The 14,228-nt window shown below is 45.1% G+C and overlaps 1 protein-coding gene across 3 annotated transcripts in view; it reads left to right on the top strand.

The window, feature by feature from the left end:
* mta1 (metastasis associated 1) overlaps positions 1–14,228 on the top strand; it is a 104,261-nt gene that overhangs the window by 68,411 nt on the left and 21,622 nt on the right. For all 3 annotated transcript variants that reach the window (XM_078406169.1, XM_078406171.1, XM_078406170.1), the window contains exons 15-18: positions 936–1,025; positions 6,208–6,354; positions 7,719–7,754; positions 9,061–9,092. In XM_078406169.1, coding sequence (XP_078262295.1) covers positions 936–1,025; positions 6,208–6,354; positions 7,719–7,754; positions 9,061–9,092 — 305 coding nt within the window. The remainder of the gene's footprint in view (positions 1–935; positions 1,026–6,207; positions 6,355–7,718; positions 7,755–9,060; positions 9,093–14,228) is intronic.

Genomic DNA, 14,228 nt, shown 5'->3' with positions numbered 1-14,228 from the left:
TGATTCTGACTCAGTGCGATGTCTAGACTCTGCATGTTCTCCCTGTGACCAAATGGGTTTTCCTCCCACATGCACTGGTTTTCTCCCACATCGCAAAGATATGTTTGTTAGCCACTGCAAACCATTCTTTGTGTAAGTGGTTGGTGGGAGATTCAGACTGGAGCTGATGGACAAGTGAGAGGGTAGGTTACAGGGAAACAAATGGTAATACGATTGCTCTGAGAGCCCACTTGATGGGCTGAATGTCTTCTTTGCATGTCAAAGTGCAATAGAGGAATAAGATGCCAACTGGTAACAGTACAATTGCTGTCCGATTGTTCACTGAATGTTTAATGGCAATGAACTCTTGAATTTCCTTAACCTGTAATTCTTCAGCTGTGAAAAGGCATTCATAAATGGAGTGAGTCTAGTGCCATTCCAGTCGTATGATTCCCTACGCCTGTCGTTTGTGACGGCTCAGCATGAAAAATGAGCCTGTTCAGTGTGATCGTGGCTGATCCGCACAGACCTCAGCTTATCGTTGTGACAGTAACCCAAAGCCCTCCATTTCCTGATCTTTCAAGAACTTCCTCTTGAAAAGTCCCTGATGATCTTGCATTCACAAGCTGGAGAGCTGCGGAGAATTACCACCTTTTGTGAGAATGTCCTACACCCCTCAATTTTATATGTCAGGCTCCTAATCAGTTGCCCGTGTCCGAACATTCAAGTGGGAATGCCAGCGTACGCCATCATCCCCTGCACATCAGGTACTCTGACTTTGCCTTGGCTTAACAAGAAGCAAATGGAGGTGACTTCCTTCCCATTGACCTGGGCCACATTTAATCCCAGGACAGTATCCAATTCACCCTGCTCTTCAGAAATAGGATAGAGACAATTACTGATAATGCCGGAGGACTCAGGTTTCCAAAAATAACCTGCTCAATTTTCACACACAGGTACATTACGATTACCAGAAGCAGAAAATCAAACCATGGGAATGAAGCGAGCTGCTAGAAAACCCTTGGAGACAATTGTGCAATACTTGGGTAAGAGCCAGCCTGAACTGTGGATATTTGCTGCTGAAATAGTAACGATTGTGGATATCGCCTAATGTTCTCGATGCCTTGTGACTTGAACTTCCGGGTCATCGGTTCCAAGACCTGACCAGTTAAACCAATGAACATTGACCATGGTTTGAGCAAAAGTATGTCACATGGACCACCTTCTAAGACACCAGAATAGGAATTTGAGAAAATGAAGCAATTTTTAATCTCATGGAAAAACAAAATTGTCATGCCTAACTTAAGACAGAACAGTTTTAGTATATTAATGAATTCTCAGTGTTTTAAGATTCCCTGCAGAAGAACAGGGGGAATTAACCCCAGTGAACCTGGTTAATACATGTTATGGCTGTCTGAGTAATGGGAATTCATCCTTACAGTATTCACAAAACACTACTGTGGCACAGTGGCGCAGCAGTAAAGCTGCTGCCATACAGCGCCATCGACTAAGTCCAGGCTCAAAACCTATTTCTACTCCCTAGCGTTTGAGGCCCTCTGAGGGGGCACTGTAAACTGTTTATGTCTTTGTTGTGAGGTTTGTGTGCTATTGTATGTTCTTTTTTAGTACCTGCACTGATGTACAGCACTTTGGTCAACGTGGGTTGTGTTTAAATGTGCTATACAAATAAAATTGACTTGACTTGACTTGACAAAGACCTGGATTTGATCCTGACTACGGGTGCTGTCTGTACGGAGTTTGTATGTTCCCCCGGTGACCGCGTGGGTTGCTCCGGGTGCGCTGGTTTCCTCCCACACTCCAAAGACGTACAGGTTTGTAGATTAATTGGCTTTGGTAAAATTGTAAATTGTCCCAGTGTGTGTAGGGCAGTGCTACTGTACAGAGTGATCGCTGGTCAGCACGGACTCGGTGGGCCAAAGGGCCTCCTTCCCCACTGTGTCTGTAAAGTAGAAATTCTTAATTTTTGATATGGAATAAAATTGATTTTTGGCAGGAAAAAACAGAGCAAATTAGCATAAAATGTATTCTTTCAACATGTGTTTCTTGATGCATGTGCAAATGCTGCAACTTTGCATTACAGAAAATAGTGATTTTCTGGGTCCACAAACACCCTTCCCCCCTGCCCCCCCACTGTAATATGCCTAAAATGTATTACATGGTCGACTTCATAAAGCCAGATCAGGCGATAATTAGCACATGGTAGTTTGTGGGTTTGTGATATCAGCAAAACGGCTGCTGTAGTTCCCCCATCAAGACAATGAATGTATTTCAAAGACATTTAACTGCCCGTGAAGCACTTTGAAATAGCATGTTGCCATCAAAATGAAAGTCTTTTCTTCTCTCTTACCCACTAAGATTCCGTCATTTGTGAAATGACGATTCATTCCGAGTATTTTTTTCCACGGGCGAATCCTTTTATGTACTGTGTTGGCATGGCAATGAATAAATCCCCTGGTGGGTTATTGTACAGACACACTGCACACACTCGGTCAGCCTGTAAGTTGCTTCCCAAAGGACTGCTGACCCATTTATTGCCAGATGGGACTATGATTGTCAGGTGACAGAATGATGGGAGGAGTATTTCAGGGAAAAATGGGAACTCAAGGCAGACTGTTAGCCTCTCATACCTCTCATCCACTGAGATCCACTAATACGAATCCTATAAATCTATCATTGCCCCCAAGACCCCCAATATGTAGATAACAAAAATCTTCCTGATTTTAAAATTAATAATGAGCTTTGCTTAAGTGTATTCCAGATCTTACAGAGTTCTTGAACAAGGGGACATATTTACAAGAAAAGGGGCAGGTCATTTTAATATTGAGGTGGATAGAAATTCCTTTTCTCAGAGGGTGGTGAATCTCTGGAATTGTCTTCCTGCAAGGGTGGTGGAAGCCAGATCATTAGTCAAGTCAATTTTATTTGTATAGCACATTTAAAAACAACCAACGTTGACCAAAGTGCTGTACACTTATGCATTAGATATATTTAAGGTGGCGACAGCTAAACGTTTAAAATATTAAGGAATTGAGGGTTATGGGATGCTGGTGCAGAAGTTAAGGCCAGCACAGATCAGCCAAAATGGCGGCTCGGTCTAGAGCGGCTTGGTGGCCCATTCCTGCTCCTGTTTTGGTGTTGCTTTTACATGCAGAATAGATGATCTGATTTCCCAGTAATTAAATCCCGGTGACCACATGTATTTCCAATGGATACTTTAATTACCACCCATTTCCCAGAAACGACGGGTTGGTCGGATAAATGACCAACGCAATTTGACCCTAATGGGCAATTGATTAGTCTGGGAGAATGTGGGGAGAATAAAACGGTATTAGTGTATTTAGGTGGGAATTGGTCTGCAGGGACTCAGTGGGCCGAAGGGCCTATTTCCATGTTGTATGACTCTGACACTATCAGAATGCTTTAAAGGCGAAAAAACTTTACTGAAGTTTTTATCAAAGATATTTACTGTAAATATCACAGAGTGTAGGAAAATAACTGCAGATGCTGGTACAAATCGAATGTATTTATTCACAAAATGCTGGAGTAACTCAGCAGGTCAGGCAGCATCTCAGGAGAGAAGGAATGGGTGACGTTTCGGGTCGAGACCCTTCTTCAGACTGATGTCAGGGGGGCGGGACAAAGGAAGGATATAGGTGGAGACAGGAAGATAAAGGGAGAACTGGGAAGGGGAGGGGAAGGGAGGGACAGAGGAACTATCTAAAGTTGATATCACAGATATTTACTGAGGCTATTACAAGTAATAAAAGCAAAAAGCAGCAATTCCTCTTTGCACCAACTTCTTACTTGCTCCCAATGCTGAACTTGCCACTCTTTAGTTGCTGTGATCTGTTTGGGAACTTGGTAGGATATGAGTTGAGGTTCCAGTTCCAGGGCACCATCCACTGATTCCATCTGAAAGGTGCATGTGTTTGTCATTTGGTGGGCGGTGGTTGAGACTCAGCTGTTACTCTGGTATGTTGGAGCCCACATAAGCATGGCTGTGTTCACCTGTAAAGAATTCCGCTGCGTGCAATGCACGGCACGAAAATGAGCTTTAATACGACCAGCACCTTTCACATCAGCACCAGGTCCTCATAAACTCTGAGGCTTTTCCTTATGTTTCGCCAATGATGACACTTCGCAAACACTTGAGCAAAGTACAAAGTGTTGGAGGAACACACCAGGTCACGCAGCATCTGTGGAGGAAATGGACAGACAGCTTTTCGTGTCAGGACCCATCTTCAGGCTGATTGGAGTAAGGACAAGAAAGCTGGAATAGAGGTGCGGTGGGACATAGCCTGGCAAGTGATAGGTGGATACAGGTGAGGAGAGTTTATGAGAGACAGATGGATGGAGCAGATGACAAAAGCTTACTCTCTCACCCCACCTCTTATTTTTCCAGCTTTCTCACCCCTACCACTATCAGTCTGAAGAAGGGTCTTTTGGAAAGACTCGAGGCTTTTTATACGTATGTTAAAAACAAGGAGGTGACCAGGGAGGCAGGTGCGCTCGTGGATAAAGGAGATAATCTATGCTTGGAGTAGGAGGATGTGGGTGTGGTACGAATCGAGTACTTAGCATCTGTATTCATCAAGGGAAGGACTTGGAGGAGAGTGAGATCAGTGTGGAGAATACAAGTGTGGTTTGAGATCAAGAAGGAGGTGGTGCTGAGGCTCTTAAAGAGCAATCAGGTGAATTAAGTACCCAGGGATCTATTCCAAGTTATTGAGGGAGGCAAGAGGTGATTACAGGAGCCTTGATGATGATGATGATGATGATGATGATCTTTGTTTCTTCACTACAGGAGAGTGTACGGTTAACGGCAAGACCCTTAACGGCATTAATGGGCAAAGGGATCATGAAGTTGAAGTTAGTAGCTCTAAAGGTGGCAGCACAAGTAGATACGGTGGTAAAGGCAGCGTATGGTATGCTTGCCTTCATTATTAGGAGCATTGAGTACAAGAGTCAGGAAGTCATGATGCAACTCTGTAGGACTTTGTTTAGACCCCATTTGGAGTACTGCATGCAGTTCTGGTCGCCCCATTACAGGAGAGATGTGGAGTGTTTGGAGAGGATGCAGAGGGCGTTTGCCAGAATGCAGCATGGATTAGAGGGTTTCCGCTGAAGGAGAGGTTGGATAGACTTGGATTGTTTTATCTGGAACGTCAGAGGGTTACGGCAGACTTGATAGAAGTTTATAAAATGATGAGAGGCATAGATAGGGAAGACAGTCAGAAACGTTTTCCCATGTTGCAAATGTCCAATATTAGAGGATGTGGCTATAAGGTGAGAGGGGGAAAGTTTAGTGGAGATGTGCCGGGCAATTTTTTTACACCGAGAGTAGTGGCGACCTGGAACGTATTGCCAGGGGGGATGGTGGAGGCAGATGCAATAGTGGCGTTTAAGAAGCTTTTAGGTAGGTACATGGAAGTGCAGGGAATAGAGGGATATGAGTCATGTACAGGCATTGAGATCACTTTAACTTGGCAGTATTTTCAGCACAAATATTGTGGGCTGAAGGGCCTGATCCTGTGCTGTGCTGTTCTATGTTCTAAGGGTCCCAGCCCATCTGCCCACTCTCTCCACAGCTGTTGCCTGACTCAGTTAGTTCCTCCGGCACTTTGTTTTCTGCTTTAGGTTCCAATATCTGCAGCTCTTTGTATCTTCGCAAATACATTGTTGGCTGTGAAGCATTTTGAAATATCCCCTGGTTGTAAAGCATGCTACGCCCCCCCCAGCCATTCCTCAGTAAATAAAAGGGTGTGTTTCTGGAAAACATTGTGTGAAGCTGAATTTCGTAAATCAAAAAGGCTGGGCAAAATGCGTGATGTGTTTGGCACAGTATACCATTAAAGCAAAACTCAGCATGACAACATGTATCTCACAGAATCAACAGTGTTATTGCACAAAATTATCAATCAGAAATAGACACAAAAAACTGGAGTAACTCAGAGGGTCAGACAGCATCTCTGTCGAAAAAGAATCGTGACGTTTCGGGTCGAGACCCTTCTTCAGATCCTTGACCCGAATCGTCACCTATTCCTTTTCTCCAGAGATGTTGTGTGTTACTCCAGCTTATTGTGTCTATCTTTGATTTGAACCAGCATCTGCAGTTCCTTCCTACACAATTATAAATCAGATGTCCCTAAGTCCTGGAATCAGGTTTGTTCTTTGTATCTGAATGTTAACCACCACCTTTGTTCACAGAAGCTCATCCGTGCCCGAAGCAGGAACGTGTTCAGGTTGGTCTGCACATCAGCAGCGTGACTCCTGCCAGGTTGATGCCCATCTTAAATCACAGCTCTCCAACTATCCTGGGCAAACGAAGCTATGAGCAGCACAATGGCATAGACGGTGAGTTTATCTTAGTGGGGAATCCGGTTTCCGGGTTATTTTGGGGCATGCATGTCCAAGTATTTTAACTTGCGATTGTGGGTGCAGGATTACGCAATAATTCAATTCAATTCAATTATACTTTGTTGTCACATGTACCTTGGTAGAGTGAACTGCCTTGTTTTGCATACAACCCGGCAAAATCGTACAGCAGACCTCACCTAGGCAGTGCACAAGAGTCGCCATGTTTCTGGCGCCAACAAAGTTACAAGACGTTCATCGAATAGTTTCTGTTCGCAGCAGCGAACCAGGCCTGCCTTTGCACGTGGCAGCAGGTGGCCCCCTGCTGGGACCCCCATCGATTTCGGCGGCCCTCGCAGAGTCCCTCCAAAGTTCTCTGTGGCCCCCCCACCTGGTAGCTCTCGGCAGCGCAGGTACCGCTACACTTTTGAACGGTCCACCTCACGCTCCACGTCCACCTCACTCTCCACGTCCACCTCGCTCTGTAAATTGCTCCTAGCAAGTGGAATAATCTGGGGGGAGTTGGTGGGAGTGTGGAGAGAATAAAAAGAACAAGTCAAAGGGGGTTTATTGCCATACACACACGTTAGGTGAGGTGCAGGTGCTGCAGCTTCACCGGCTCATAGACTCAACAACATAAAGTATAAATCATGCATAAATTATACCAGACTGAAAAGGAAGTAATCTGTGCAAAAACAAGACCTTAGTGCAAAACACAATTTGAAAACAAGTCCATGGTGGTGCAAGAGGTGATCAGTAGTGTTCTGGTGCTGAGCTAGGATCATCATTGTGCAGATCAGTTCAAGAACCTGATGGTGAATCTGAAGGCATGCTTGCAACAAGCGTTAGTGGAGGGTTAGTACCTTGCTTGGGGTCGAGACAGTTGAACCTACAGCTGCCACTGGCAGATTATTGAAAAGCAAGCGTACAGGAGCCAGGAATGATGAGGTCTGAGGGAAGGTGGGAAGAGGTGCTCGGCCTCCTGAGCTTGAAAGCAAACAAGGGAATTTCCAGGAAACATGCGAATTACTTTACCATGTTTGAGACTTGCATGTGGAGGCTGGCTGATATTTTGCAAAGTGTGGAGAACAGATAAATTAACTTTCACTGTGATAACCATGTCATTCTGCCACTGCATTGCTGTTGACGCCAGCCTGTGTGCTACAAGTGGAGTTGGGGTCTGTATGACTGTGACCAACAGCCACAAGCTGAACCAATTCCCCACATGCGCTCATTTAGACCTGGTAAATCTTCAGAAGTGTGACACCAAAACTAATCATTGTAAGATCCTCATCCCTAAATTTGTAGTAAATAATCTGTGAGTGATTTGAGCAATTAATCATTTCTCTATTGTCCTTTCCCAGGGAGCATGAAGAAACGCTTGCTGATGCCTTATAAGGGTAAGAGGTCAACACTGCAATGAAAGCATTGCCAAAGTGCACTCTTTTTATTTCTTCATTGTGTTGCTGTGTGCTTTGATATCATTTTGTCTTGTTGTCTTTCTGTACTACCCCAACTTTGTAAATTCTTTCCTTTTTCATTTACTTCTGAATATCTATTTATCTGACTAATCTTGAACAAATGTCCCAGTATCAATTTATCCTTGTGTTTGCGTATCTCCTAGTTTACTTAGTTGAACCAGTCTGGTCTTTGGAAGCTGTTTTCCTTTTGCTTTCCCGTAACAATGTGTGTCTTCCCCTTTCTCTGTGCCCAGATCCTACTTTATAGCATTGTCTACATGCATAAGTGTGACTTGCTCGGCCCCAGTTCAGGCAAGTGAACTGACAGCTGGCATGACATGACATGCCACTAAATTACACAGACATGTATATGTACAAATAGGCCAAGCGATACAGCATTTTCTTAAGTTTTTCAACTCTCACGGACTGACATGTCATATCATATCATATATATACAGCCGGAAACAGGCCTTTTCGGCCCACCAAGTCCGTGCCGCCCAGCGATCCCCGTACATTAACACTATCCTACACCCACTAGGGACAATTTTTACATTTACCCAGCCAATTAACCTACATAAATCCTTGTGATCCACACAAGACACAAACCAGTGTTGAATCCACCGACTGATCACTGTAGCTGTAAGACTGTAGTGTAGAAACTAGAATGAGATGGTGGATATATCTTCTGTCTGCTGGGAAACTCAGCAGTGACGAAAGGGAAGGTTAGCTGGGCTTAGCCGAGTGAGTGCCGTTAACCCCAGTGCCAATGAGGGTGCAAAGATGATCACTGTGTTTCTCCGCACAATCTTCATTCAATGACACCAGGTGCTGCAATTCACACTTCAAAACTCATCAAAATACTCAAAGGGCTACCCTTCCCTTTAAGAATCACTGGTTGCACCTTGGATAGACACAAAATGCTGGTGTAACTCAGCGGGAGAGGCAGTATCTCTGGATAGAAGGAATGGGTGACATTTCAGGTCGAGACTTCTTCAGTCTCGACCCGAAACGTCACCCATTCCTTCTCTCCAGAGATGCTGCCTGTCCCGCTGAGTTACTCCAGCATTTTGTGTCCGTCTTCAGTTTAAACCAGCATCTGCAGTTCCTTCGCACAACAGTAGTTGCACCTTCATTGCCAGCCGGGGTGGAAGTAGCAAGATGCTGTGCCTCTTTTCTGCATGTGAAGGGAATATGCTATTGATAATGGCCATTGTCCCACCTTAATAGATCCTTCTGTTTTCTGCAGGTATGATGAACCACACGCAAGGGAGACAGATGGTAAGGGACTTTATTTTGGAAAGCTGTTAAATGTGCTGGGCTGTAGTTTAATTTGCGGAATAATTCAATGTGCTCGGTCAATGAGGAACTTGGCAGTGAATGTGAAGTCGCTCAAGTCTTCCAGGAGGCTCTCTATTGCTGCATCTTCAGTGATGTTAGTATTTTTTTCTTTTGCACTTTTCACCCCTAAAGTTAGTTTATAAACACACATGATGTTCAATGGAGAGTTTTGATTATTTCTAAAAATAAAGCTGCAATACTCTGTGTGGGCAGAATATCTCGTTCCATTCCAGAGATTTGAGGGCAGTCACTGCGGAGGAGATTCATCAGGATGTTGCCTGGGCTGCAGTGTTCCAGTGATGAGGAGGGATGGAAGAAGCAGGGTTTGTTTCCCAGGAAAGAGGAGGTAGAGGAGGGGGCTGGTGTGGGGGGGGGGTGGGGCGGTGGATTTGTGACTGCAGTGTACCAAATATGGAGGGGCTTATGTAGGATGAATAGTGAGAAACTTGTCCCTGTACCAGAGTTGTCTATAACCATATGCATAGGTTTAATTCTAGGCAGGAGAGATTTAGAGGTGATCTGTGAGGATTTTTTTTTACCCATAGAGTGGTTGAAATGTGAAATGCACTGGCTGAGGGGTTTGTGGGCATAGATACTCTCACTGCATTCATGAACTGTCTTGAAGAGCACTTGAAACACCAAGGCACAGAGGGCTACAGACCAAGTGTTGATAAATGGGATTCATTTAAATTGGTGGATGGAATGGCCTTTTTGACTTGATGGACGGTGCTGGAAGAAGAATTATTATATTATTCACAAAATGCTGGAGTAACTCAGCAGGTCAGGCAGCATCTCGGGAGAGAAGGAATGGGTGACGTTTCGGGTCGAGACCCTTCTTCAGAATGATGTCGGGGGTGGGACAAAGGAAGGATATAGGTGGAGACAGGAAGATAGAGGGAGATCTGGGAAGGAGGAGGGGAAGGGAGGGACAGAGGAGCTATTTGAAGTTGGAGAAGTCGACGTTCATACCACCGGGCCGCAAACTGCCCAGGCAAAATATGAGGTGCTGCTCCTCCAATTTCCGGCGGGCCTCACTATGGCACTGGAGGAGGCCCATGACAGAGAGGTCAGACTGGGAATGGGAGGGGGAGTTAAAGTGCTGGGCCACCGGGAGATCAGTTTATGTTATTGTGGTGGATTGGAGCAGTGCCTCTTGACTAGGGGGCCGGTTACAAGTCTCCTTCCCGGAGGCAACAATCTTAGGTTGAGCTTAAAGCCGGTGGATGTTGCAGACTTGGGAAGACACTGCTGTGCGTATCCTGTTCTTGGAATACTCAAGTATAGACATTTCTATCCATTCACAGGATATGGATGTTGTGACATGGCTTGCAATTGTTTTCCATTCCTAGTGGTGGTGACTTTTCGAACCACTGTAGTCTTTCTGGTTGAGGCACATCCATTGTGCTGTTAGGTACAAGGTTTTGATCGAATGAATGATGATAAAGAAATTGTGAACCATTTCCATATCAGCCTGGTGTGCATCATGGAAGGTAATTTGCATCCAATGGTGTCCCTGTGGGTTTGCTGTGTTTTTCCTTCCAGGTGTTTAAGGCTGCAGATTGAGGAGGTATTGTTGATGAAGACATGGCAGATTGCCGCTCCAGTCACAGTGTGATGGATTGGGTGAATGCTTAGGGTGATGAGTGGAATAGTTTGCTCTGAATAGTAACGAGCTTGATCAGTGTGTAGGAGGAGCATTCAGTGGTCTACGGAGTGTGTCCTGACACAGTCATGACTTGAGATGTGAAGATGACGGGATGCTTTTGTGTAGTCAGGAGACAAGTCATCCCATGTGTAATATCCAACCTCCAATCTGTAACCATGTGTTTTATCCAGTTAAACATCTGGTTAATGGTGACACCCTTCCCCTCTGCATCAAGGATGCTTGACGATGGTGGCAATCTTATTGTGGACATGGTTAGCTTTTCTTGCTGGACACGGCCGTTGCCTGACACTTGAGATTCAACAGCTTGACACGCTGTCCACATCCCGCGGCTTGCAGATGTGAACTGCTGTAAATGGGGAGTTGTGAACGGAATAAAATGCTTGTCGATCACCAGTCAGCATCCCCAATTGTGAGCATTCCTGGTGAAAGGAAGATCGTTGATGAAGGTGGGGCCTGAGGCACCATCACTGACACCTCTGTGATACGAGGTTCTTTGTCTCCAATATGTGCTGCTCTATCTTTGTAGATTAAAAAAAGATCTTGTTCATGGTTGACTTTATTTCTCTCTCATCCTCGTTCTCCACATGTTGGGCTTTTTATTCATTCAATTTTGCTTTAGCCAGTGCGAAAGGGGAAATTTCTATTTTTAGTGGGGTTTTTTGTCACTTGATTTCCCCTCCCCATTTGGTTCCCGTAATTGTCAAGAACTTCTGCTTCCTTCTCCATTGACTTATTTTAGGAATTTGCCGTGTCTCTGTAGTAGAACTCACCGAGAGTATTTGGCCAAAGGTTTAATTCCAGCTCCAGGTCTCCAGTATAAAATATAGGCTGAATGCAACAGAGAAGTCCATGGAATGTCACCAGCGCGCCGTCTTTCTACTGTGGTTAATATCACAATGTGAGATCCTGTTTATAAAAGATGCAATGGCTGCCAAAAGAACATAAGGTAATTTGACACAAAATGCTGGAGTAACTCAGTGGGACAGGCAGCATTTCTGGATAGAAGGAATGGGTGACATTTCGGGTCGAGACCCTTCTTCAAAGACGTTGCCCATTCCTTCTCTCCGGAGATGCTGCCTGTCTTGCTGAGTTACTCCAGCATTTTGTGTCTTCGGTGCAAACCAGCATCTGCAGTTCCTTCCTACACAAGGCAATTTGATTTATTATCTGATCACCAATTCCATAGCTTATTTGGTAATTTGCTGCATATCACAACAGTGATTACATTTTAAATGTCCCTAATTGGGTGTAAAAACAGTTGTGGGTCTCCTGTGGTTATGAAGGCACTGTATAAATGCATGCCTTTCTCCTGCAGTTTTTTTTTCTTTCGTAAAGAATTCCCGTCTCTTCCTGAGCAGTGCCTAGTTTTCTCAGAGTGGAGTTATTGTAAGGTCCATCCTGTCGTTCCTCCCTTTCCTGCTCCTGAACTTCACACTGGAGATTTCTTCCCTGTTGCTGTAGAGCTGCTTTTACCTTTCAATAACCACAGAGTATCTGCATCCACAATACTGGACAACCATTGTAAAGGACAAAATGGCTCCACTGGGCTATGTGTACTATCTTCCCTTTAGTAACGCCAGGTGGCAGCTCTGGGCCTGAATTCGAGCAAATCCAGAAGACAGTGAACCAACTATAGATCTTCACCTGTGTTTGTTGTTCGGTTAAGAGAATTCTCTCCATTCAGATAATGGGCAATATAAATCGCAGACTTTGACAGAGTGAACCCTTACTGCAAAAATCCACTTTCATACGCATAACAATATGGCTAGTGTTTGCTTTTGAAACCTGTTTGCTTGAAAAGATAAAAATGGCAAAGGATCGATTTCTTCCATCGGTCCACATGAGTTAAAGGTATGTCTGATAAATGCAAAGTGGTGTTGTAAACCATGCTGTGAGATGATGGAAGAAAATCTTCAGTTTGGAACCAGCGACTATCCACCACACAGTCTGTCACAAACCAGTCTCTTTAAATCAGAAGTTGGTCTTTCCTGAAGCTTCTGGATATTTACAAACAATCTGGGAGGTTTGGCACACCTTGTATGCATGCCAATGTACCTGCCTCTGTCAGCATGTATCTGTTCATCTTTGTAAATCTGTCTTGCCGCAAGATGTACACTTAAAGACACATGTCCAGTCTATTTACTCAATTTGATATTTGGATGTATCCTTTAATGCGTGATGCGGTCTGTTCAGAGATTGAGGAGCATTGATCGGATGGCATGCAGCCCGTTTTGTGACTTTACTCATGGTGTAATGTAGATAGAGTGAACCAAGTTACTCATAGTGCCTGCCCTGTGTCATCGTTGTCTGTCCTGATGCTTGGGTGATGGAGGACGACTTGCCTTCAATGTAGGAAACCACTGGCCTCAGACCAGGGGCAGCTTCACTGCATAGCCTGGTCCGTGACACTTGCAAACCATAAACAGCAGCCTCATTAACCGGACAGTGCATCTGGCACTGCCTGAGCTGCCCTCATCCTGAGGCGGGCTGGCAGATTTGGTCCCATGGATCTATTGCCAATAAATCAGATGTCCTATCCATCCATCAGGGTGCATCTTATACCCTGGATGCCCTTGTGAACAATCACATCAGGAGTCAGGGTGGCTGCAGTCTGAGTGTCCATTGTAATAACAGCCCTTCAATGGAAGATGCAGCAACAGCCATGGCATTGACCATCAGAGGATAACTCTTTGGTTCCGCACTTGTGTGCTCTTCCATGCTGGAAAAGAATAAATACCTCCACGCTTTGCACAAAATCCGGTACCAACTGGTAACTGGACCCATCCATCTGCAGACACTGGGGGCAGGAGAGGGCTATTTTCCTGGGCTAGGCCCAATCTCTGGAATTGCTCCTCATACTCACCCTGCACCTGGATTTACCTGGTGCCGATGCACAAGTTCAATTTTACATGGACCGGGCATCTTTGAGGAGTGCAGTGACTGTGAGATCCTGCTTCTGAAGAGCTCTGGCAGAAGTTAGGGCTGAGGGGTTCTGGTTGAACAGATTGAAAGATGTAGCATGGCAACAGGCCCTTTGGCCCACTGAGTCCATGCCGGCCATTGTTCACCAGTTCGCACTTGCTCTCTGTTATCCCATTTGTACATCCACTCCCTGCTCATTAGGGGCTATTTACAGAGGCCTGTAAACTACAACCCCACGCGTCTCTGGGATGTTGGAGGAAATCAGGACACCCAGAGGAAACCCAGGCGGTCACAGGGAGAACAAGCAGACTCCTCAAATGCAATCAGACATCAAAGGAGGTCAGGATGGGACCCGGGCCTCTAGCGGTGTGAGGCAGCAGCTGTGCTACTGGTATAGCCACAGGGTTGCACCTTATATTCTGTATATCCTTCGAGGACATGCAACTATTTCAAAATGTTTTGGATGATCTCTGGATGGTTGCATAAGC

The sequence above is a fragment of the Rhinoraja longicauda genome, chromosome 10 (assembly GCF_053455715.1).
Source record: "Rhinoraja longicauda isolate Sanriku21f chromosome 10, sRhiLon1.1, whole genome shotgun sequence".
NCBI classification, from domain to species: Eukaryota; Metazoa; Chordata; class Chondrichthyes; order Rajiformes; family Arhynchobatidae; genus Rhinoraja; species Rhinoraja longicauda.
This window is presented reverse-complemented; position numbering and strand designations above follow the sequence as displayed.